Below are 27054 nucleotides of genomic sequence, written 5' to 3' on the forward strand. Positions count from 1 at the left end.
CACAATCTCTGTCCTAACACCCGACCCAGCACTGTTGGCCTGCATTTCCAGCGGTGACTTCCCACCCCATTCTGCCCCAACACTTTTGGTATAGTCCTTAAGAACAAAAGAAAAGAGAATCTTTCTTTTTCTTTTTTTTTTTTTTTTGGTTTTTGGGTCACACCTGGCAGTGCTCAGGGGTTATTCCTGGCTCCAGGCTCAGAAATTGCTCCTGGCAGGCACAGGGGACCATATGGGGCGCTGGGATTCGAACCGATGACCTCCTGCATGAAAGGCAAACGCCTTACCTCCATGCTATCTCTCCGGCCCAGAAAAGAGAATCTTTCAAACAATGAAGGAAGTCAGTGTCAATGATTCCAAACTGTAGAAGAAATACCATAAGAAACATAAAATATGCAACTGTAAATTTCAGAAGTCAGTGCATTGGCAGAATGGAAAGCATTAAGTGGGAAAGCCCACTTAATATGAGTCCCATAAATACAGTCCAAATAGGGTAGAAAGTTCAAAGGGCTAGAGCATGTTTGTAGTGTGGGCAAAAACCCTGAGTCCCATCTCCAGAACTGCAGTTTGCTGACCATAGAATCTTCTGATCAGCCCCACCACAATGCTGAGCACTACTGGAGAAAACTTTCATTAGCATCTTGCCAAGAAAGTTGAGTAGATTTATGAAAAGATGATTGATTTTTTAGTATCACTGAATTGATCATTAGAACATGTTCTCTGAGAATGATGAGTGAATGAAATGCTGATTCGAAGTACTTTTTCATCAAAATTGTTTGACTTTTGCAGCGCCATCTAAAAAAAGTGGGTTATATTTACAAAGAATTGTGTTTGCCTCATCAATCCCCTAAGAACCTGTCTTAATTCCTTGCTCTTTAAAACATTCTTTTGTGAAGGAGATTATTTTACAGATTAGCTTGTCCTTACAGACGAGTTCCTCTCCTTCTGTTACCAGGTCTGTGCCTTAATGCTGCATGTGGTTTGACAGTTACCTGAACTTGCATCTATCAATTTTGTGCAAAGTTGCATATTCACTGAAGTTTGCCGATCCCCTCTGCTGCTGAGTTGCCTTATGTTGCAACTTCATATTTGACTCTGGGAAGAAGATAGATGTAGGAATCTAGAGAAGTAGGGAGGGGTATGTAAGTGGAATTGAAATGTGTAAATTCATAGGGAAAATGCTGTTATGGAATCACTGGGGATCTTATTACAATGCAAGTTCCAGAGCCAGAGAGTCAGATAGGACAGAGGATAAGGTACTTGCCTTGCATGTAGTCCACCCTGGTTCTATATCTGGCACCACATATGGACCTTTAGCATTGTCAAAGGTCACTCTTAAGCACAGTTCTTGGAGTAGCCTCTGAATTCTACTGGGTATGCCTCTCCCCACTCCTCCACACACACAAACAAATGCTGGCTCCAGTTTGGCCATCAAAGTGCAGGAGACCCACAATTCAGCCTGCAGATCATGCTGTATTGTTCAGTCTTGTGAGCCAGTAAGCACCATATGAGACAGCAAGAAGGAGGATGCATTTCGTATTAGGCCTTTGATTGAATTGTTTTGGAGCCACACCCAGCAGTCAGGGGTTACTCCTGGCTCTGTGCTCAGAATTGCCCCTGGGAGGCTGGGGGACCATATGGGATGCCAGAAATTGAGGGTCCCTCCTGGGTCAACCGCATGCAAAGCAAACTCCCTACTGTTGTGCTATCTCTCTGGCCCCTTGCCACCACTACATTTTAGAGAGAAAGTTTTCTCATCTCTCTCTTGGACCAGACTATCATTTCACTTTAGAGGTATAGCATTTCCTCTACCATTGAGAGTGGAGGAAAGGGAAAAGTTTGGGTCGTAGCTAGAAGTGCTCATGGTTTACTAGTGGTTCTGTGTTCAGGGATCACTCCTGGCAGGGCTCAAGGGGCCATAGGTAGTACTGAAGATCAAATCCTGTTGACTGTATGGAAAGTAAGCACCTTACCCACTGTACTATCTCTGGCTCAGGAAATGTTTTTTTTTATAATAATTTAAGCATTATAGTCATAAAAATTTTTTGTAGTTGGGTTTCAGTCATTGAATATACACCACCCTTCACCAGTGTCACTTTCCCACCATCAAAGACAATATATTTTTAAACAAACATTTAATGACATTTTTAAATAATCTAATAATATAAGTTGCTTTATTTTTACTTCACATATCTTATTTATTCAGAAATATCCCTATAAAGTCACCCTCACATACTCTTTTTTTTTTTTTTTTGCCACACACCCATTTGATGCTCAGGGGTTACTCCTGGCTAAGCGCTCAGAAATTTCCCCTGGCTTGGGGGGACCATATGGGATGCCGGGGGAATCGAACCGCAGTCCTTCCTTGGCTAGCGCTTGCAAGGCAGACACCTTACCTCTAGCGCCACCTCTCCGGCCCCACCCTCACATACTCTTATAAGATTTATAAAACTTGTAAGATTTTAGGGGTTAGAGAACAGTATATATGCCACTGTCTCATGATATAGTCTTGAAGTGTGTTCGTAGGGGATTTTTGGGAGAGTCATTTCTCTATAGTTTCTAGCTTTGGCCTCTCTAATGGTACTACAGAATGATTTCTGTGTTTCCCCTTTTGTGTGATAAAATCAGCCCGGGCCCTCATGACTCATTGCTCAACAAAAATGTGACTTCTCCAGTCCCAATTTTCCCATTTCCTTCTGGGTTGAATGGAGACAGGCAGAGTTATCAGCAGGCAGTTTTCTCAAGGACTTCCTGGGTTTCATTTCCTGCAGTAATTGAGGGAGACCTCGTCAGGATACAGTCTTTCTCCTCTGCACTCCATGTCTCTTTCACCGAATGTCCCTTTGTTATATATGGGAATTTTCATTGATGCAATGATGCACATATATATGTGGAATATAATATATATAGAAATGTTGCGCTATTGCACTCTTCAGAAACTGCATGGCAACATGTCCTTTGCATAGTTCAGAAGCTGGTGAGATAGTACTGAGGTGAAGCCACTTTCCTTGCGTGAGATCTCTGCTTGATGTCAACCCTGGTACCACTTATGGACTCGAGTTTCTTCAGAAGTGATTCCTGAGTACAGAGCCAGGAGTAAACCCTGAATATAGTCTGGTGTGGCCCCAAAGCAAACAACAAAATAGTTGAATCTTAAAAGACTGTTGATGTGGCCAACCAAACCTGTGGATCAGTGATGAAAGTGATTACAGTTTTTATAAATGCCATTATTTTTGCCTTAATAGGTGAGATGAATTTGTAATATAAACATTTTCTTTTCTGGTGTGTGTGTGTGTGTGTGTGTTTGAGAGACAGGGGAAGGAAATCAGAGCAGTGTTTAGGGGTCCCAGAGGCCACTCCTGGAGACACTCAGTCCACTGGGTGGCATGGTTTACTTTTTGAACTAAAAGCTGTGGGTTTTCTTGGACCCAAGGTACCAGGGGTCATGCAGTATTGGTGGATTGAACTCAGGACTACGCATGTGCAAAGTCTGTGTCCTGACCCCTAAACTATCTCCCAGCTCCAAGATAAAACTCTGATCCTGGGTAATTGGCTTCTTTATGTAAAGTTCCATGGTTTGTCGCTCACTGTAAGTGCTCAGTGATGGGAGGTGGGTGAGAGGACTGAGGCTGTTCCTGAGATGAAGGGTCTCCGTAGCTGACCCTGCTTTGACCCTCCCTGGGGCTTTGCTCTTTGGCTTGTTCGTCCATCTTGTTTTCAGTGATACTTTGGAAGCAGGTGTCTACTCTTGCTTAGCATTATTATAAGATGTATGTTTTCAATTTATTGAGAAAAATGTCCTTAATAAGTGTTAGAATGGCCTAATCTATTGTGATTTGTTTTCAACGGAATCTGCAGAAAGATAAAGTTTACTTTGTGTCTAATTAGTCCTGGAGCACTCTGTATGTGTCAGGACAGTACAAGCTTCTTTACGATCATTTAGCCTGTGGTTCTATTTTCCTCACTGATTCCATTTTCCCTTTGAAAAGGAATTTTCTGTTTCAAGTGAAGATAAATATCTGACTTCCAGTAGCTTACAGTTTCAAGGTGTGAGAAGGCCAGTTCTCACATATTAAAACTCTCAGCTACAGTTAGAGTGATAGCTACAATGAAAGGACCCTGAGCCAGAAGTAACCTCTGAGCATTGCTAGGTATGGTCCAAACACCAAAAACATACCCAACAAATCTTCACACAAATTTTGGATTTCAGACTCTTTGGAACAGGAGATTTGGTTCCATGGTGTTGAAGAATGGCTCCCCCAGGTCAATTGTCTGTGCTAGAATGTCCGTAGATGTTTAGAAGCAACAAGGACCAAAAGCATTAGAACATTTGCCACCAATACTCGAACAGAAAGGGACTCTGAAGACCCAAATAATTCCCTGGGAGGAAGTTGTTAGTTGGATAATCTCTCTGGAGCCTAGTGTCAGAAAGTCAAGTGAGCAGACAGGATTGAGGAGGAAGTGGGAAAGAAATAGAACAGATCAGAGGAAGATGGAAGGAAAAGAAGTCTTACCAAGTGCCATGGATTTGTGTGATCAAACAATCACAATACACAGTGCTCATTACAATGCACAGTGGTTGAGAGCATAGATTTCTGTGTTAGATAAAATTCTGTTGATAATTTGAATTTGAGGATACCCAGACACATTCACACATATATGAACATTTATATAGCTATACTAAATAATTTTTAAAAAGGCATCATTTATAGTTCTATAAAAATAACTTCATATGGCAGCCTAAAATTTTTTACCTTAATCATGCTTTCTCCAATTAAAATGTGTGTGTGTGTGTATGTGTGTGTGTGTGTGTGTGTGTGTGTGTGTGTGTGTGTGTGTGTGTGTGTGAGAGTGATTGGGGGAAGGTAGCTCCAAGTGGTACTCAGTGGGCCTGGGACTACTTCTAGAGATTATCAGACAAGCAAGCTGATGGTTCACTACAGGGGTCTGTCTGAGGCTGTGGTGCCATTCATGCCTAGAGTGTCCATGGTGCTGGGGTGATGTGGAGGGGCAGTGTGGTTTCAAAGCTTGAACGGGGTTGACCTCTTGCAAGGCTCTCACCTTAACTAGCTCTACCTGTACTATCACCTAGCCTCTGAGGTAACTATTTTTATAAAAATTTTAAAGCAAGTTTTCTTCAGAGCATGACTTTCTGATCTACAACATTCTGTAACCAAATTGGTAGTTAATTATTCATATATTTTTCCAGATGCCACTTAGAGATGCCAGTTCTGCAGGTGTCTAAAATAGTTTTTAATGGAATGACATATTTTACTTTTAAATATAGAAAAACTGACAAAAATTATATGATTTTTAAGTTGCTATAACTAGCCTAGCATTTAAAGGTGAACTTTTAAAAGTCCCTTCCTTCCTTCCTTCCTCCCTCCCTCCCTCCCTCCCTCCCTCCCTCCCTCCCTCCCTCCCTTCCTTCCTTCCTTCCTTCCTTCCTTCCTTCCTTCCTTCCTTCCTTCCTTCCTTCCTTCCTTCCTTCCTTCCTTCCTCCCTCCCTCCCTCCCTCCCTCCCTCCCTCCCTCCCCTCCCCCTTCCTTCCTTCCTTCCTTCCTTCCTTCCTTCCTTCCTTCCTTCCTTCCCTCTTTTCCTTCCTCCCTCCCTCCCTTCCTTCTCCCTCCCTCCCTCCCTCCCTCCCTTCCTCCTCCCTCCCTTCCTCCCTCCCTCCCTCCCTCCCTCCCTTTCTTCCTCCCTCCCTCCCTTCCTTCCTTCTTCCCTCCCTCCCTCCCTCCCTCCTCCCTCCCTCCCTCCCTCCTCTCCCCCCTCCCTCCCTTCCTCCCTCCCTCCCTCCCTTCCTTCCTTCTTCCCTCCCTCCCTCCCTCCCTCCCTCCCTCCCTTCCTTCCTTCCTTCCTTCCTTCCTTCCTTCCTTCCTTCCTTCCTTCCTTCCTTCCTTCCTTCCTTCCTCCTCCCCCTCCCTCCCTCCCTCCCTCCCTCCCTCCCTCCCTCCCTCCCTCCCTTCCTTCCTTCCTTCCTTCCTTCCTTCCTTCCTTCCTTCCTTCCTTCCTTCCTTCCTTCCTTCCTTCCTTCCTTCCTTCCTTCCTTCCTTCCTTCCTACCTACCTTCCTTCTCCCAAGAATCAAGTCTAAGAGTGTCTGGGGGCCACTTCCTGAGGTATCAGATGAAATACTCAACTGGGTCTGACAGGCCTGAGGATATGGTGCTGCTTGGATCCAGTGGTACTGGGGCTCATATGGGCTACACCTGGTTCAGGGGGTTCTCCAGGATTACACCCAGAGGTTCTTGGAGCCCTGACAGAACTCAGGTCTATGAACATTTTAAGCATGTGCTTTCTGATCCATGAGCTACTCAATGCCCTTAAAACTCTTCCTTCTCATCAAGGGGGCCAGGCAGTAGACATATTTCCCTGGCTGTGCTGATATATTTTCTACACAGCCACCATTCTTTGTATATCCAGAAGAATTATTTGATTCCAGCTAAATGATGATGTTAGAGTTAATATGCTATGAAAACCAATATTGGATATTTGAACAACTAACCACCCAGTTACAGAAGAAAGTTATTATACTGGAAACAAAGAGAAGATTCTTTTGAGAATATGCCATTTACTATTTTCCTGGAAATTTCTTTTTATAATTATATCTTCTTTTATATTTATTTATTTTTAAAGCTTTTTTTTATTTTTATTGTGACCAAAGTGCATTACAAATCTTTCACTGCATCATTTATGGTGCATAGTGACAATGAATGAGGGGCATTCCCACCACCAGTGCTGTCCTCCCTCCACCCCTGTTCCCAGCATGTATCCCATATCTCCCTCCATTTATATTTATTTATTTATTTATTTATTTATTTATTTATTTATTTATTTATTTATTTATTTATTTTTCAGTCATACCTGGCAGCCTGAGGATATGGCTGTGGATATTACTCCAGGAAAATATTACTCCTGGCTCTGTACTCAGAAATCGCTCCTGGCAGGCCAGGGGGACCATATGGAATGCCGGATTCAAACCACCATCCATCCTGAATTGGCTGCTTGCTAGGCAAATGCCCTATTGCTGTGTAACCTCTCTGGCCTATATGTTATTTTAAAAAGAAATTACTTGTTGGTCTGGAGAGATAGTACAGTGGTTAGGATACTTGCCCTGCACATGGCCAACCCATGTTTCATTTCTGGCACCATGTAGTCCCCTGAGTCCCATCAGAACCATTTGGTTCTGAATACAGAACCAGAAGTAAGCCTGGGCACTGTTGGATGCAACCCCCTAAACAAAAATAATTTTTAAAAAGTAATTTCTCGGGCCGGAGAGATAGCACAGTGGTAGGGTGTTTACCTTGCATGCAGCCAATCCAGGATGGATGGTGGTTTGAATCCTGGCATCCCATATAGTCCCCCAAGCCTGCCAGGGGTGATTTCTGAGCACAGAGCCAGGAGTAACCCTTGTGCACCACTGGGTGTGAACCCCACCACAAAAAGTAATTTCTCATTTAAAAAATGTTCCTAAGCAAGACACAGAGGGATATGTAAAGAGTGGCAATAAAGGTAATGGAATAATAAGCTGATTATGAAGGTTAGGTGGTAGGTCTGGGTGTTGGCATTTTTGTAGGTGTTCTGTATGCTTGAACAATTTTCAAAAAAAATGTTGGAAAGAAATTGATTACTCCAGACAACTTATAACTGCAATTTAATTATTGTGTCAGCAGGTGGTGGCGATGATTTGGAAATGATAGATGTTTATTCAAACCTTTGCTGATTAAAAATTGGGACTTTATGAATGTATGCCAGGTTTCAGAGAGCATTTTCCAAGTACTTTAAAGTAGCCACGTCTTGAAGCAATCATTATTCAGCACCTTTCTGACAAATGCTCACTTTTCTTTTTTCTTTTAATTTTGGGAAGGAAGGGGGGCATTGGTGGTGTAATGTTGCACTGGTGAAGGGGGATGTTTTGTTTATGACTGGAACCTAACTATTATCATGCTTGTAATCATGGTGCTTAAATAAGAATTTTATAAAAAAATTTTTTTATCTAAACGTCATGATTTCAAGGTTGTTCAGAATACAGCTTTTTCCCTCATAGAAAATGTTGTTCATGATTGAGTTACAGTCATGCAATATACAACCTTCACCAGTGTGTAATGCTCATTTTTCTTTATCTGGAAAGTAGGATAACTGGCTTAGTCATTTTCTTTCTCCAGGTAGACCTTGCTTACACAAACATCCCCACAGTACAGGTAATTTCCACTAACAGTTTCTCATCGTGTCTTCAAATGTCTAAATTGAGTACAAGAGCTAAAGAATAAAGAAGCTTTACACAACAGTAATGTCTTTCAAAATACAAAATCCTGTTTCCTTTTCCTTTCCAGCAGATTTTTTCTTTGACATTTTTGTTGGACTACTGGGGTTGACATACTTTGACTCCTCATTTTATAGCTCTTTTTCTTTGCTGTATTTTTTCCTTCTTTACTCCTCTTCCAACCACACACAGTAACAGTGGCCCGCCCATGAGTTTCATAGGTATCCTTGGAGAACCAGCCTTTGTATAATAGTGCATTTTAAATGTTTCTTAAATTTGGTTGAATTAAATCCAGCTGCTTGTAGCATCTAATTGATGCATACAATTCTTGACATGTGTTTCACATTCTTCTCCTCTGATGGCCCCCCTCCAAAATCTGTTGCCCACAAAGTATGCAGTGTTGAGCCTTGTGCACAGGCCCCTGTGCGAATCTGTGGGAGGTTTGCTTTGGGACACATATCAAGAATGGCATGTAGGAGCACACAGTCTTCATTTCATGAGTTACTGCCAGGTTGTCAGCCAGTCCTTCTTCCTAACTACAGTGCAATGAGGCTCACTATTTCTCACTCAAGACCTTCTTACTCAAGGCCTGCCCTTGTCAGATGTTCTAAATTTTGCAATTCTGATGGGGAATCAAGTAGTCTTTTGTTATTTTAATTTGCATCTTCTTGATTAATCATCAAGTTATGTCTCTCACTCTTTAATTAGCTATTTAAATTTCCCCTCCTGTAAATTGTGTGGCTTAGTTTTTCTGTCCATTTCAGGATAAGAGTGTAACTTTTAACTTGATGATGTTAATTTGGTTATTTCCCCCAGTGCTTCCTAAAGCAAATACTAAACCAAATCTGTAACAATAACTTAAGATAGTACAGTTACTTTTTTTTTTCACAACTCTGTTAGCTGTCTTCCTAGTGCTAATTGTATCTTATAACCAGATTATTTACCCATAGTTTAATTCTTGTTGTCCAATTTCTCCTGCTAGAAAATATGCTATAGGATAGTAGAGCTGCTGTCTACTTTACTGAACATTTTTATCCTCGCACTTATGAGAGTAGTTAACATCATGAATGCTTGAAAGGACTATTGATTCTGTTCATTAACTGAATATTGAGTTTACACGGCAGATATTGAGTTGGCCTGTAGAGTTACAAGACACAGAGACTGACTTCCAGAACTCATGGTCCTCTGGGAACACATGAATTAAAAAACACGGGAGACTCATCTAGTCAGAGGGCTCAAGTTTGTCTACAATAAAAGCTGCACTTAATTTTATTTTTAAAAATTGGGCAAAAATCACAAAACAAAAAGAAAACAGTAATTAAAGTCCTAGATGATTGTGCTATATATAGCTCACCCAAATTTAACCATGGCACCCCGTATGCTCTCCACAGGAGTGATCTATAAGGAGTAGTCCCTGAGTATAGAGCAAGGAGTAAGCTTTTTTTTTTTTAAATAGGTACTAAGCTTTTATTTTATTTTAAAATAATATATTTATTTAAGCACCATGATTACAAACATGTTTGTAGTTGTGTTTCAGACATAAAAAGAACACTCCCCTTCACCAGTAGGAGTAAGCTTTGAGCACCACAAGGTGTGACCCAAACAATAACAACAAAAGGCCAGAGTAAAATACAATTTTATTTATGTATTAATTTGGTTTGGGGGCCAGGCCTAGTGGCACTAAAGACTTACTTACTCCTTTGTCTATGTTCAGGGATCACTTCTGGAAGGACACAGGAAATCATAATTGCCCAGGACCAAATTGGGTCCTACTACATGAAAGGCAAATGTCTTACCCCTGTTCTATCTCTTTGGCTCAAGACACAATGTTAAGTAGTTTCATAATGCTCAAGTTTATATAAAGCTGAGGTCAAAACAATGCATGCAAGAAATATGTCTTTTCTTGTCAGAGAAATATGCACGGGAGAGAAAACTTTCTCCCAGGACCTTTATCTGAAGTTCTGGAGTTTCCACACCATCTCAGCAGCCTGCTTTTCTGGTTTGGGGATACCAGTTTTTAAATTCAGTGTTAAGACCTGATGTGCTAGCCTTAAAATAAATTCTTGGACAAAGATCTAAAACTGACTTCATCCAAAACCCAAACAACTGCTTGACACACCCATTGACTAAAGATGGTTTTTCTCCCGCTGGCAATTATTTTCACAATGCTCAATTACAGGCTGTTTCATTTAATGGTTTTATTTATGAAACATCAGTCTCTGCTATGAAGAGAGATCTGCAAATCTGTGATGCTCACTGAAGAAGAAAAATATGAATTGATTTCAATTTCTCAGGGGATGCATTGGCTCCAACTTAGTGACCTCACTCAGTGTTATTATGTGGAGAAAGGAGAAATCAACTCTTCAACCTGGCTGCTTTCAAACATTGGAGACTCATTTATTATCCATCAGGCCTGCAAGAGAGACAGAGAGCTTGCAAGAAACATTCTAAAGTCATAGTTTTCCTAACATATTAGACAGGATTGAAAGCACTCTCCTCAGAGTCTAAACCTGCTTGCTGGTTGTAACCCATGAGCCTGTGATATTTGGAATATTGAACCCTAATACTTTGCTCAATTTAACTAAATTTTCTCAGGCATTTGTTAATGTGGTAAGGGAATTTGAACCTTAGACTTTTTAATTTTCTGAGAGAAATCTTGGATCAAAGAATAACTGAAATCTGGCCACTATCTTTAATTTACTAGAGAGTATGTTAAGACCTGTTAATGACTCAAGACAATAACCACTATGGCAGCGTAATTGTTTACTCATGCACTGAGTAATTGAGGACAAACAGGCCCTGTTTTCTGATGTTTGTAAATGTTACAAGGATAAGGTTAAATGACTCTAAACATAAGAAGATAGGGACCAGGGAAGGGCAGGCAACTTAGGGCAAGAGAGCAGTGCTGTAGGGTTCAGAAAGTAAAGAAGCAGATTAAGTCCAGGGAGTCACAATAGCTCAATATAATTGGAACACTAAGCATGAAGGAGACTCTGGTGAAAGATGAGTTTAAGTAAGCTTGATTGTGATTCTGATTTCACAGAAGTCTTCCTGTTTTTATGGGTGTGAATTTTTGCCAAATTGTTCCATGAACCGTTCAGTAAATACACCCTTGTGGTCCAGATATACCCTCACCCAAAGCAAATCTTCAGGATAGTAGGTCAGGATTTTTGCCCAATTTGAAAAGTTACCTCCTCCCCGCCCCTACCCTGCCACCATTTTCCATTTTTTGCCATGAGAAATTTTGGGTGTTGAACTGGTTGAGTTAGTTTTGCATTGCAATTATAAAGTGACATTCCAGTTAAGATAGTGAGCCCCTTTAAAGTAGAATCAAATAATTAAATTGTTCAATTATAACATATGTCTTTTAAAAAATTAAATCACTGTGAGGTACAGTTAAAAAGTTGTTGATGGTTAAGTTTGAGTCAAAATATTCCAACGCCCATCCCTTCATCAGCGTGCATTTTCTGCCACCAATGTCCCCAATTTCCTTGCCATTTCCCCCTCAAGCCTACATCTATGGCAGACCCTCTTATCTCTCCTTTTATCCCCCCATTTTTTTCTTTTAGGCACTTTGGTTTGCAATACTAACACTGAAAAGGTTTCATCCATATCATTGTATCTCCTTCCAGCAGCATCCATTTCTTGTCCAGAGTGATCCTTTTCAAATATCCTTGTTATCGTGGTACCTTCTCTGTTCTCACTGCACCCTCCATCCATTTTGTGGCAAGCTTTCTACTATAGACCAGTTCTATTGGCCCTCATTTCTATTGTCTTTGTGCATTATTTTCATACTATGTTATTTTTAATATCCCACAAATGAATATCATCATTCTATGCCTGTTCTCCCTCTGACTAATTTTACTTAGCATGGTATGCTCCATGACTATTTATATATAAGCAAATTCCATGACTTCATTTTTTTCCTAATAGCTGTATAATATTCCATTGTGTACATGTATCATTGCTTTTTTATCCACTCCTCAATTATCTGGCACTTGGGTTATTTCCAGTTCTAGTATTGTGAATAGTGCTGCAATGAACATAGAAGTACAGATGTCTTTTCTGTATCGGATAGTTTATATTCCCATGATTGATATTGCTGGGTTGCATGGAAACTCAGTTTCAAGGTTTTTGAGGAATGTCCATATTGTTTTCCAAAATGATTGTACTAGTCAACATTTCTTCCAGGAGTCAATGAAATAAATTAATGGAATTATATTCAACTAAAAAGCTTCTGAAAGGAAATGATGAACAGGATACAAGACTTTCTGTGGAATGGGGGAAATTATTCACCCACTATCCTTCCAATAAGGGGTTAAAATATAAAAAGGCACTGGTTGACCTTAGTAAGAAAAAAAATACAACACCATCAAAAATGGGAGAAGAGATGAACAGAAACTTCCTCAAAGATGAAATGCAAATGCCCAAAAGGCAAATGAAAAAAATATGCTCCACATCATTAATCATAAAGGAGATGCAAGTCAAAACACACATCACAAAGATTGGCACACATCAAAAAAGAGCAACCAGTACTGGCACAGATGCAGGGAGAAAGGGACTCTAATTCAATTATAAAATAAAAGTCTCCCTCATCTATGTGTTTTAAGAAAAATAAAAGACATTATTGTAATAATGTAGAGAGACAATAGAGATGAAGGCCGGAAAGTCCAGCTCATGAAATAAAGCTCACCACAGAGAGTGGTGAGTGCAGTTAGAGAAATAACTACACTAACAACTATCATGACAATGGTAGTGAGAGAAGTAGAATACCTGTCTCCAATAAAGGCGGGGGGGGGGGGAGAAGGTAGGGGACATTGGTGGTGGGAAGGTTGCACTGGTGAAGGGAATGTTCTTTTTATGACTGAAACCAACTATGAACATATTTGTAATCATGGTGCTTAAATAAAGATATTATTTAAAAAATAATTCTTAACTGAAAATGGAACAACAGGGATTATAGAAATAAGCACAGTATGGCACTTGCCTTGCATATAGCTGACTCCAGTTCCATCCCCAATGCCCCACCTGATCCCTATACATCTTCCACAAGGGATCATTGCTGTATCAAGTAGATAAAACTATATTGAGTGCTGAACTCAGATGAGTGACCGAAATTTATCTTTTTTTAAAAAAATGGGTTTAAAAATAAAATAAAATGAGACATCAGAAGCTTTCTAAATGCCCCAAACATGTGCCTAGTTTGACCCTAATGGATTCAGATCTCTAGTGCAAATTCTTGGTTATTAAAATAAACTGGTAGAGAATTTTCCCTTTGCTCAGAGAATAGCATTTTCAGACCATTTTAGATGATGTTTTTGACCTTATTTTTACAGGCTGCATAGTGATAATAGAAGATAGAAGTATTTTAATAAGAGTCATTTTCCTTAACTTGTCTTAGAAATTTATTTTTGGTAATTTTCTGTTAGATCAATAAAGCAAGGGTCATAATTAAAATCAGGAATGAGTCATAAATTCCCTCTACCTTTATTTCCTTTTAAAAGGAGAACATATGAATTATCTCTTTGCCAATTGAATCTACATATAAGATATATGATATGGGTAAATTTGAGTCAGAGCCATCAGAATTTGCTTTGTTCAATATTGACAAGTAACTGTATAATTGCTTCTAGTGCTCATATTTCATGAGGCAGCATTAAAAGTTCTGCTATAGAGATTGCAGGAAGAACTTACTATGGAGTCAAGAAGACATTAGCAATCTTCCCCATATTTTGGAATTGGGAAAATAATAAATTAATGTATTGAATCTACATTTTCAAAAATCTAGATGCCAAGGTGAAAAAGAATATTAGTTATTGGAGTAGCAGTGAGTATGGAGAGAAGTGGGAGGATTCAAGAGACTTAGGGCATTTAATTGGGCGCCTTATGTAATTGGACTGTCTGGTGCTGAGATGAACATGGAAGGAATGAAAGATGATGGCTGGGAGCTTTTGCAGACATCACCTGGCCATGTGACCCCGCTGTGTAAAATACAGTCTCCTAAATTTTGTTTTGGCTTTGGGACCTTACTCAGGGCACAGGGCTTACTCCTGACTTTATGCCCAAGTTTCAGTCCTGGCAGTGTTCAAGGGACCATTGTGATGCTGGGGAACAAACTGGGGTTTTCCATGTAAGGTTCCTGCACTGTCTCTCCAGCCCCAATACAATTATAATCATAGAATAGTGTGTTCTACAGTCTAATCCTAATAAGTATTCAGAATATTCATGAATAGTCTCTGAAATTCCATAATTCTCTAGTCATATTCAATCTTTTTTGAGTTTTGGGTTTTTTTTTGGGGGGGGGGGGAGCTTACAGTACTTGGAGTCCAGGGACTATGTCTTGTAATACTTAACTAACCAGAATGGATGGTTCAAAGCTTGATCAAGACCTGAAGAGAATACAATGGGTAGGGCATTTGCTTTGCAATTTGCCCACCTGGGTTCAGTCCCTGGTAATGTTCAGTGGAGCTACTTGTTGTAGGCATCAGGCCAGGGTCCTAATCATGCTAAGCATGTGCTCCTGAACCCTTCTCTGTGTTATTTTATTTAAATCTCCTACAATTGCCTTTCTATATCAACCGAATTATCTTTCGGCTTTATTAAAACACAGATTGCCTAAAACGTTGTGTACATTTAAAGCATTTATATGATGATTAGATAGCATATATATTGTGAAATGTTTGTTATTACAGTCAAGTAAGTTAGGACATTCATCTCTTCACACAATTATCTTTTGTTTTGTGATGACACTATTTGAGAACTCTCTCAGCACCTTGGAATGTAGAGAAAGGTATTGTAATTATAGTTACTGTGGTATGCATAAGAGCTCAGCATTTATTCATAGTCTAACTGAGTTTGTAACCCAGTGACATTACCTTGCTATTTTCCCCATCTATTGGCCCCATTTATGCTCTGTTTCTGTCAATTCAGCTTTTATAGATTACACACATAACTGATATAATACAATATTTGTGTTTCTCTATCTAATGTATTCTTGTTTTGCTTTTTTTTGTGTGGTTTTTGGGTCACACCCGGCAGTGCTCAGGGGAAACTCCTGGCTCCATGCTCAGGAATTGCTCCTTGCAGGTACAGGGGACCATACAGAAAGCCGGATTCGAACTGATGACCTTCTGCATGAAAGGCAAATGCCTTACCTCACTGCTATTTCTCGGGCCCCATATCTAATGTATTTTATTTAACACAATGTCCTCAAAGTCCTTCACATTATCACCAATGGCAGAATGTCCTTCTTTATTGTAGCCACATAGATTCATTAGATAAATTATCTGCATGTATAATTTTAGGTCTAATCATATGTTCTTTATTTATTCACCTATTTATGGACAACAGGTTGTTTCTGTATCTCATCTGTTGTGACTAATGATGTGGGCAACAGAAATTCAGACACATCTTTGATAGAGTATGTTCATCTCTTTCAAATATATATGAAACTATATATATTTACATATACCCATAATGGGACTGCTGGTCATTTTATAGTTCTAATTTTATTTTTGATAAGGTTTTCATGGTGATTATATGAGCTCACATTTCTACCAAAATTACACGAGTTTCTTCCTTCTTTTTACTTGTTCTCTCTTTGATAATCCTGCAAGCAGGTGTGATAGGATGTCTCAATTTGCCTTTGATTTGCATTTCTCTGATTATTAGTGATGTTGAGCATACTTCCATGTACCTTTGGCCATTTGTAAGCCTTTTTTGAAAAAAATGACTATAAGAATTTTTACCCATTCTTTAAGAGGATTATTACCTTTTTTTTTTTTTTTTTTTTTTTTTGCTATTGCACAATAGTATTTTGAATGTTAATCTTATATAAGATCCATGGTCCACATAGTCTTTCCCATTATTTAGGATGCTTTTTAATTTTGTATATTGTTACTTTTGGTGTGAAGGAACATTTTTTTGTGGGGAGGCCTCCCAAACAATGCTCAAGGAGCCTGGGACCACTCTGGAGAAGACTCAGTCTACTAGTCTACTCACTGCTAGGGCTTGAGTATGTGGAACTACTCCACTTCTAAGTCCTGGGGATTCCAATGATGCTCAATGGACCACATAGTACCAGAATCAAAGCAGGGTACTTCTATTATACTCCTGAAGAATGTTTTACTTTGATATGGTCCTACTTGCTTATTTTACCATTGTTGTTTATTATTTTGGTGTTATATTAAAAATAAAAGCATGACCACTGGGCCTGGCCATCACTTCATATCCATGGCCAAATATGAGAAATTATCATGCTTTCCCACCAACTTGGTATCACTATGAGTGGTCCTTGGATGCCTGAGCAATGCAAGGGAGACTTTCCCTATCCCATCACCAAAATCCAAAACATATCAACAAATCATTACCTAGACCAGTACCAAATGGTGTGAGCCCTACAGTAATGGCTAAAGTCTGCTAGAAGCCTTAGGTCTTTGAGGTTGGCCATGGTTTGAGTTAGGATCAGAGCCTGTGACCACAGCACATATTACTGTGTGAAGGTGGAGGTACTTGGAGTACCCCATGGAAGGGAGGAATGGAGGAGTGCCTTTGCCTAGGGCCAGTGGAATTTGGCTGACCTGGAGGAAGGATAGCCATTTCTATCAGAGGAATAAAGATTCTTTCTTGGAATAAAGCTGCTCAGCCAGGTGAGTGCTAAATGTACAGGGGTTCCTGATACCTGTGTGGATTTTTGGAGCATTCAACCATTTCCCAATGTTTCTTGGACACATCTGGCTTTAAACTGTATGAACTAAGCCCAAAGTCTGTAACATTCAACTTTTGAATTTTTTTTCCTAAAGTTTACTTTACACAGTTAAAAACCCTTACAGCTTGGTTTTGCTTGGTGAGATACACAAATACATGCAACCCTCACATCGAGCGCTTTCTATTTGCACTCAGAGCCCTAAAAGATTTCATAATCTTTTGAGCTTATAAATGGAAGAAAGGTAGGGTAGACGGCATAGAACCAGGCCACAAAATGATGAGTACCTTAACGGTTTTTATTATGAAAACACACATACATATTGATGACAACTCTGGTGTATGGATGGAGGAATGTTGGCTGAGACTCTGTACCAATAATAGTCGGTCCACCTTTTCTTGTTATTTCAGAAAGGATAGCCTGAACAGGAATGTTTGGGGACTAAGGGAAAGCAGGGTGGCAAAATACCAGCTTAGCTAGAATGAAGCCTGAAAATTTTCTTCTTATTACTATATCACATATATCAAGTGTGACTGTGGCAGTGCCTCCACTTGGGATCTGCAGAATAGAATGAATTATGTGATCTCTGGTACATTGTAACCTAGTGTGCCCTAGCATTATTATAAAATATGTGAGCACTGCAGCCAAGTGTGTGTGTGAGCCTGTTTATCAACAACATGGCAAAGTTAAAGGAGGGCTGGCTGAGCGAGCTCAAATGGCAGAGCATGGCCTTGTGCTCAACCCATGATACTACATGGTCTCTGGGCTCTGCTAGGTGGGTCCTGGCAACCCCTAAGCACCACTCAACGCAGCGAGCACATAACCAATCTGAACATCATTTAGAGTTGCCCTGTATATTTTTTACCTTCATTTATTATTGTTATTATTATTTTTATTTACCTATCTATTTTGGTCAATTTCTCTGTTTGGGTGTGATTATTGAAATCATTGTCCCCAAATCTACTTATTTTTTTTCTCTTCTTTTCTCTTTTTTCGTTATGTGCTATGCCATGTTTCTTATTTCAAGCCCATGGCGTGTTTTTGGTTTGTTTGTTTTTGTTTCTTTCTTTTTTTTTTTTTTCGTCTATTTTTTGTGGTGCTTATCGATATAGCTGGAGTCCTCACTGGATAATTGACACTTTTTTTTTTTTTTTTTTGGTACTGGTGGAGTGTTTCACCTTCTTTTTCTCCTTCATCTCCCAAATCGATGATGAGAGCCTCTAGAAGGATTCCACCCATTTTTGGAGTATTAGACTCTTACCCCAGTTTATATATCTTCTCTTTTTCCGGCAAAACCATGCAACTTGAACTAGCTAGTCCTGCCTACAGTTAGAGGGGGAGATAAAGGAGGCATCAAGACCAAACAGGTGCAAGACTACTAGGTAGTGGGTTGGATACAGAGGGGACCACATATTCTAGCCGCCCTGGGGGTGAGGGAAGAGGAAATGGGAGGTAGGACAAAAACGGAGGTGTAGGGAGGACAATTTGGTGATGGGAATCCCCCCTGATTTTATGTAAATATATACCTAAAATGTTACTGTCAACAATATGTAAGACACTATGATCAAAATAAAAATTATATTAAAAAAATAAAAAAATAAAAAAATTAATAAGACAAAGGGAACTTTAAAAAATGAAAATAATAAAATAAAAAATGGAAGCTAGGTTAAAATATAATGTATCTGGGGTGTTAAATCAGAATTTAGCACCGAATAACTTGTCTACTCATTTATAGATGAAGAAACCATAGCCTAGAGGTTCTTTCCCTGATTCGCTATTCATTAATTCTCTATTAGGTGGTAGAATAAAAGCTCAGGTCTTCCTTTCCTCACCTGAGCAAGGTGGCTGTACCTTTACCAGAGAGGATTGGAGTCATTTCTCATGAGTATTTAATGATGCACACGTAAGTCAACATTCAGAAGCCAGCTCTGATTTTTAAAAATATGACTTTTCAATATAACATAATGCCCTTTGCAAATGAATCTTTAACCTCCTAACTTGATAGCGTCATATATCTCTGTTCTCTTTCCTAACTACCAGGTCATATTTCCATTTTATTGAAAATCAAATGGAAGGAGTTTTATTCCACAGCCAGCAATTTAACAAGACCACTTTTTTATTGCATACCTCACTGGCTTTATGGAAATTGAATCCGAGGTAGTGTGAGTGCAAGAATATTTTCAACAGTGTGTTCTGGATGACTTTGAAATAGCTATGGACTGTTCTTTAGTGGTCTCACTAAATATATCAGTGCTGGATTATTTATTCTCTTTTTCTTTTTAGGACCAGATCTTTATGGAAAATGTAGGGGCAGTTAAGCAGCTCTGCAAGCTGACCAACAACCTTGAAGAAAGAATAGAAGAGTTAGAAATCTGGAACCAGAAGCTGGCCAGGCTAAAAAGGCTCAGTAGCTGGAAGTCATCAGTCAGCCAGGCGAGCTCCATCAGGTACCTCTGGGACAGGACCACCAGGGACTTCTAAAGAAAGGAGAGCTTGAGAGGGTGTGTGTGTCCTTTCCATGACGAGACTGATTGAAACGATCATTTATTTATTTATTTTTCTGGATCACATCCAGCTGTGCTCAAGGCTTATTCCTAGATCTGTGCTCAGGGATTAGTGGGGTTTGCAGGTGGGCAGGAGGGATGGGACCATCAGAGAACCCCAACTTTTGTCCCGGTGTGCAAGGCAAGTGCTTTACCCTCTGTACTATCTCTCCTCCCCCAAATGCTCTTTTCCATCAAACAGTAACCGTTATTTTCTGATAATAAAGTCCCTTATTATTTTTTTCAGAAGGTTTTGGAGCACAATTGCCTTCTGTGGTACTTTTCACATATTTTCTATTGCTGTTTTGAATATGAAGCAGCTGGCTTCTAATAGCAGTTGTGATAGGACGTGCTGCATTTTAGCAAAAGGTGACTTTAACTAGGAGAGGTGGCTGTTTCTAAATTTAGAACAACACATTGGTGCTCAAGGGAAAAACTTAACATTTTAATTTTTATTATTACTGAAGGAGGTACATTTTAAGGGTCTAATTTTGACAAAAAGAAATGTAACATTTCATGCATTCAGTTTTGCTTGCTAAGGTTGTTTTTCACAAAAAGAACATTCGTATGCCTTGACTTTTCCTTTTTTAAATTGCTACCCTGTTATAAAAAAATGCATAATATTGCTGTGTTAGTGGTAGTGGGTCTTTGTTAGCTAAGTGCTGGAGAAGCATTTGAATGGTAATTAATTTCTCTCTCTCTCTCTCTCTCTCTTTTTTTTAAAGCAAATCTGTTAGCAGAACTTTTAGTACATCTTCTCCAAGAAAGGTCATTTCTCCCAAAAATAACAAGGTAAACAAATTTTAATTTATAGCAAACAGAAATGAACAGATATTTTCTGTATCCCAAATATCTTTTTAGAGATATTGGCCAAGATGATCCACTTCCCTTGTTTATTGATGGTGTACTTAATCACATCCCTTTGTACTTTAAGTAATTAAATACTATTCTGATTTTTCACAAAAGAAGTTTAGAGAAATAAAGACAGAGCATTTTCATTTTAGATAAGTTTGTCTACCATTCTTATTTTAACACTGTCCCCATCTGATGAAATTCACCAGTCACATGTAGAAGGTCCTGAACTCCAAGATATGTAGCTGACTTGTTTTATCTTACTGCCTTATCATCGGCTTCAGAAAATCCCAGCAGGACTTTAGTTAATCCCCAAATCCCTCCTTTCCCTTTGATATTTGGGCTGTATATGTTAATTTAGAGCATAGGCATTCACTTATCTCCAAGGATTAAAACACAATAGATTTATTAGTGCAGAAAGAAAATTCATCAATAGGATGACATTCACAGTAAAAAATGGTCGAACATTTATGAGTTGAAGGTACCCTCCATTCACTGCAATTGTGTCTACTAGTAAGAGAGAAGTTGTCTTCCTTCCTTCCTTCCTTCCTTCCTTCCTTCCTTCCTTCCTTCCTTCCTTCCTTCCTTCCTTCCTTCCTTCCTTCCTTCCTTCCTTCCTTCCTTCCTTCCTTCCTTCCTTCCTTCCTTCCTTCCTTCCTTCCTTCCTTCCCTTGCCATTCTTAGGTAGCTGTGTAACTCACCTTGCTTCCTGTGATCTCTGACATCTCAAAGATGATCCTTCTGCAGGGGAAGATATTCATGATCTTTATAGCTGTTTGGTTAAGGGCTGATCTGATGTTTGGACACTGTCCTAATTTGCTTTCTATTCATGTTATACTGAATTGGGCCTTTTTAAAAAGATTAAGATATGTTTTAATATTCTACCAAAAACTAGTAAAGTGTTATACAGTTAACAAGCTCATAGGTATGCCAATAAATATAAATACAAGAACAAATATACTTGTAGAATATTTTTAGGCAGAATACTTAAATGGGAATTTAGAAATAATAGGAGATTGTTAGTAAATTAATTGAGCTAAAGTTTTTAAAGTGTTTGGCACAGTGCCCAACACTTAGAAGGTCTTTTAGGTGTTATGCTCTATATGCATTAAAGAAAAGTAAAAATCTCAGACCAATTTGCTGTGAGATAGAGGGAGTGACTTGCATATCCCTAGCAGCCTCCAGAACTGCAAGTTGATATAGCTCCCATCTTGCACTGAGTCTTTATTTAACAATGATGTTTGAAGTATAACCCAAAATTTGTGGGCCATGAGAACAGGCCTTCCTGTCTTCCTTCCTCTTTCTGTGTGCCCAGGACCCTTAACATATGTCTTTGAGACATATTTGTTCAATAAATGCTTAATGGAGGAACCTTGTCTGAAAGTATTCCTTGAAGGTCCCCAGTTTAAATTAAGCATATTAAGTGGTTTGGGCTCTTGATTAGGGGCAGAGAGGGAGTATGGACTTAGAGTTGGGGTCTGATATAGGCGACACAGCATACATTCAACTGGGTGACTTCTTACAGTCCTGGTTGACTTCTTACAGGCAGACAAACTTGAGAAGGATGTGGCCTCTTCTAAGGAATTTCCAAGAAACCAAGGAAGATTCAGAGAAATGCAAAGACCAGTTAGATCTGATTAATACAAGTACTATAAATTCAAATTGCTGCAGGAGTATGGTGGAAATCAGACCTCCAAGAAATTGTATAGTAACAGGAGCTGCAGAAGAGGAGCTGTTAGAACAGAAACAGCATAAACAAAGGGGTAGAAAGTGATCCTGGCTTGAATGAATTTTGGCTGGGGAGGAGATTGGAAGATAATGCTGAAGAGGTTAGTCAGGCTAAGGAATTCATTTGAAAAGCCATAAAGGGGGGGCCGGAGAGATAGCATGGAGGTAAGGCGTTTGCCTTTCATGCAGGAGGTCATCGGTTCGAATCCCGGCGCCCCATATGGTCCCCTGTGCCTGCCAGGAGCAATTTCTGAGCCTGGAGCCAGGAATAACCCCTGAGCACTGCCAGGTGTGACCCAAAAACCAAAAAAAAAAAAAAAAAAAAAAAGAAAAGCCATAAAGGGGCCCGGAGAGATAGCACAGCAGCGTTTGCCTTGCAAGTAGCCGATCCAGGACCAAAGGTGGTTGGTTCGAATCCCGGTGTCCCGTATGCCCCCCCCCCCCCCCTTGCCTGCCAGGAGCTATTTCTGAGCAGACAGCCAGGAGTAACCCCTGAGCACCACCGGGTGTGGCCCAAAAAAAAAAAGCCATAAAGGTATTTTAAATAATAACAGTAAGGTCTCCATTGTATCACTTCCCTTTTTAAAGAAATAGATAATAAAAAGGAAGCATCACAGTTTTGTGCTTACAAAATCCAGTTACCAAAATAACATATTTTTGTTTCAAATCTTAGTTCTTTGATTTAGTTAGTTATTTGATCTTGGGTTGGTATCTTAGCTTTTTCTGGGCCTCAATTTTCCTTATCTTAAAATTGGGATCATAACAATATCTTTATTGAAGTATTTTTTCGGGCCATACCCATCAGTGCTTAGGGGTTACTTACTCAAGGTCAGGAATTAGTCCTGGTGGATTTGGGGAACCACATGGGATACTGGAGATAACCATGGTTGGTTATGTACAAGGCAAACACCCTATTTATTGTACTATGACTCCAGTTCCTATTGAGGATTATTTTTAGGATTAAACCAGTTAGTAAATACTAAGCATTCAGAACATAATCATGCTGTTTTAATTATTTACCATGATGTTTTTTAAACTCAGCATTTCAGTGATTAACATATTTAGGTATTGATATGAGAATGTGTTTAATTTTAGCTATATCTCTGAGACTGATCTTTCCTTTGATGCTACCAACACATTAGGAGCCCTTTGTTCCTAAGAGTCTCTAATATTCATGGATCATTGGATCTAATCATGGATGGAGTATGGTTTATTTAGGTTGGAAGGGGTATTCATGAGTGAAGAGATGATTGGGAGCAATGGGTGGAAACTACCACATGGTAAGATTCTTGGTGAAGTCCTAGTCTCAACTTCCACACAGTTGTTCATGCTGGCTCCAGGGTGTATATTTAGAGAAATATTGAGGTCTCCTGATTTGGCTTTCATTCAATTTGAAGGGTTCCTTTTCCTTCCTCCTCTCTCATTCTCTACCTCCAAGATGGAATACTTCTATTGTATACTTGTGATTGGGGTAAGGTAGGTAGGTCTTAGGGTTCAAGAGAAAATTCACTGAGTGTGAGAAGAAGAGAGAAAAAATACAGATATTGGGGCTAGAGACATAGTATAAGGTTAAAGCACATGCCTGCCACGTAAAAGCTGATCGATGTGATTTTCTAAACTGGATGGTCCCCTGAGCATTTCTAGATTCAGTTCTGGAAGTGGGCAGCATCAGCTTCATGGGGCAAGCAGCACTATATTCTCGGGTCTATACTTTGAACCCCCTTGGCTGACAAAACCAGGAAGAGTCCTTGGGCCTCTTGAGCATAGCTTGGGACTATTCCCCAACAGCTTAACACACACACACACACACACACACACACACACACACCCTTCACTACCTCAAATGAAAACCTATTGAATCAGAACGTTCTTATTTATTTCTATTTTTAATTCTAGGGTCATACTTAGAATGGTGTGGTGATCAGAGTTTATTCCTGGATCTCTATTCTGGGACCACTTCTGATCAGGCTCAGGGGACCACATATGGTACTGGGGAATCAAACCCAGGTTAGACTTCTGACAAGCAGTCATCTTATATGTCATACTATCTTTCCAGCCCTGAATCAAAAAAATTTCTAGAGTATTTAGGTTTTTAGTAAACTTCATAAATATTATTTTGAAGACATTAATATGATGATTATTGTACGGTTCATTGGGTTCGTTCAGTATCTCTGGAAAAAAGGCTGATATTATTTTATCATGCCTATTTTAATTATGAGTAAATAAGGTTCAATAACACTTAAATAATATGTTCAGGATTCAGTTGGAAACTTAGTATCCTGACATTTAGTCAAGAGTATAGAGTCAAACTGGAGAGGTAGATAGTGGGGAGGACAATTGCCTTGCATGCAGATAATCTGGGTTCTACCCCTGGACTCCCATATGGCTTCCCAAGCACTGTTAGAGTATTTATAAGTACAGAGTCTAGAGTAATCCCTGGGATAACTATATGTAGTCCAAAACTTAAAAATAATAATAAAAAAAAGAGCATGGAGCAAAATCATGGTGTTTTAACCTCATCCAGCTGCCATAAGACATAGATTGAATGAAAAAATGCTTGTCCTACCTCTAACAAAAATATTCAATTATAATTGATTCACAAATATAGCAGAGCTCCTATTCTATACAGATTATTAACCATTACAAGATCCTCAGGACAGTTCCAGTGAAATGTAGGACCAGTAAAAATGATCCTCTTTTGAATATTTATTACCTTCCAAATTTACAGTAACCCCAAAGGTTTAGAAACTTATTTAAAATGATGATCCAAGAGCTGGGAAGAGCTTCCTGGACTGAAGCACATGCTATGCATGTTAGAGTCTCAGGCTCAATTCCTGGTTCTTCTAGCACCACCAGGAGTAAATCTTGAGCACTGAGTCAGGAGTATCCCCAGGTATTCCCCAGGAGTATCTCCAGGTGCAGCCCTACAATCCAAAGTATAATAAAATAGAGAGGGTTTTCCTACTCTGCCCCCAATAAAACTTGGAGGAATTTTCTTTTTTGGGGGTGGCACCTATGATGTTCGGGTCTTGCTTTTGGCTCTGTACTCAGATTGATCCATGAGGTACTCAGGGTACCATACATATATTATGATGTGGGTCAAATCTGGGTCATCTGTTGGCCAGGCAAGTGCCCTACTTACTTTATTGTCTCTTCCGCTATAGGAACAATATTTCCTCTTTCCAATTACCAGCACACACAAAAAAAAAATAACAAAGGCCAATTGTTAACTATTTCTCAAAATAGATTCTTCTTCTTCTTCAATTCTCTTCTGACCAAGATGATGACTCTACCTGGTGCCCTTGGGAGGACTTCTCCCTATGGCACTCATGTAGGAAAAACCTTAATTGAGTGGGTGGGAAACTTTTGCATATTCTTCAGCCACCAATTTCATAGCTGGTCAAGTTTTGAGTTTCATATACAAGATTTTATACCTAGATGTATTAGTCCTAAAGGTTTGTCTAGTACTTCCTAAAGATGATGATTTATTTATTTTCATATTCCCGATAGTGTACATTGTTAAGCTGAATGAATAGTTATCAGAGGAATCTAAGAATAAATAAGCAATAACTGTGGAACTGTGCTTAAAAATAAATGATAGACTTGGGAACCACTGTGACTTTAGAAGGATCTTATGCCATAAAAGTCTCTGTTTGTCATGATGCCTATAATTTATTCTTTGGGATTTATTCTGGTAAAAAGAGATGCACATTTGGGTCTGTCTGGTCCCCTTTTCTGATCAAAGTTCAAAAATAAGTGAATACCACAGATGACAGAAAAGAAAGATTATGGCTGCTCAGAGCATCAAGGGAAGAGAAGGTCTTGAAGGAGGTTTTGGGAGAAATTTCCAGGGAAGCAGAATGATGGATGAAGGCTTCAGGAGGGGTACAAGGGAACAGGGAGGATCCCCTGGGGACTCAAGTCTTCAGGCACCCTTTCTTAATTGCTTATTTATCACTGCTCATCTCTGAAAATTTTTTATAGGTTTATTTTTCAGGAAAAAAACAGTTGTGTCCTAACTGGGTTTTCCAGACTTCGGTTATAACTCTAATTGCTGTGATGGCATTTTGGTAAGAAAATCTTCCATCTTACTTTACATCAAGCTATTTTCTGCTTCTCATCTTCCTTTCTTCACATATGGGCTGACCTTCTATCCATTTTGAAGACAAGAAACCTTTTTAACTGAGCATTGACCTTCAATTTAGCTTCAGGACGCTCTTTTAATAAGAAAGGAAGCACTAACTTTCTGCATTTAAATATGAGATGAAGGATTTTTTTTCAATAAGTGATATTTTTAGCATCTCACTGTGTCTTTCACGTGTATGCATCCATGTGTGTGTGTGTGTGTGTGTGTGTGTGTGTGTGCGTGTTAATCTTTCACAATTATTCTTAATTTTTTTTTTTTGTTCTCCTGTTTGTCTATTTGGGAGAAACAAAAGAATATCCAGTCAGCTACAACCCACTTTTCCTTTGATTCTTATTAGGAGTCTTCTAGATTTTTCAGTGATCTCATATCAAAGGGAATAGAAGATACTGGCATGATAGACATATTTACTAAGAAGATGCTGGCATGGTAGACATATTTACTAAGAAAGCATGCACGGTTAGGACCTATGTGTTTACTGTGTAAGCAACCAGAGGCTTCTTGACCACCATCCATATACCCTCTCTACCTCTTGGGGTGCAGGAATCTTTTTAGGCTTCTGGTCCTAGCTGTCCCTCAGTCTTTGAGCACTGATCATTTTACTCTATTATCTAGGCCTTCTAGTTTTTAATATGACTCTTCATATGATAGAAGAGGTACTTATGATTATTTACAATATGCTTTATTCCCACAGGAAAGGTCAGGCCTTTGGGCTCTTGTTTCTATGGAGACAATCCTTCTCAAAGGTGGAGAGGTCTTTCCAGTATCTTGACCCAAAGAACCACTTTTGCTAAGAATACAGTGCTAATCTCTCAGTA

General features: G+C 39.3%; 1 protein-coding gene across 1 annotated transcript in view; it reads left to right on the forward strand.

Annotated features, from left to right (window-relative positions):
• MYRFL (myelin regulatory factor like) overlaps positions 1–27054 on the forward strand; it is a 161232-nt gene that overhangs the window by 114612 nt on the left and 19566 nt on the right. The window contains exons 16-18 of the mRNA XM_049783028.1: positions 19253–19416; positions 20238–20304; positions 26077–26162. Of these exons, the coding sequence (XP_049638985.1) occupies positions 19253–19416; positions 20238–20304; positions 26077–26162 (317 nt within the window). The remainder of the gene's footprint in view (positions 1–19252; positions 19417–20237; positions 20305–26076; positions 26163–27054) is intronic.

Source organism: Suncus etruscus, chromosome 11 (genome assembly GCF_024139225.1).
Source record: "Suncus etruscus isolate mSunEtr1 chromosome 11, mSunEtr1.pri.cur, whole genome shotgun sequence".
NCBI classification, from domain to species: domain Eukaryota; kingdom Metazoa; phylum Chordata; class Mammalia; order Eulipotyphla; family Soricidae; genus Suncus; species Suncus etruscus.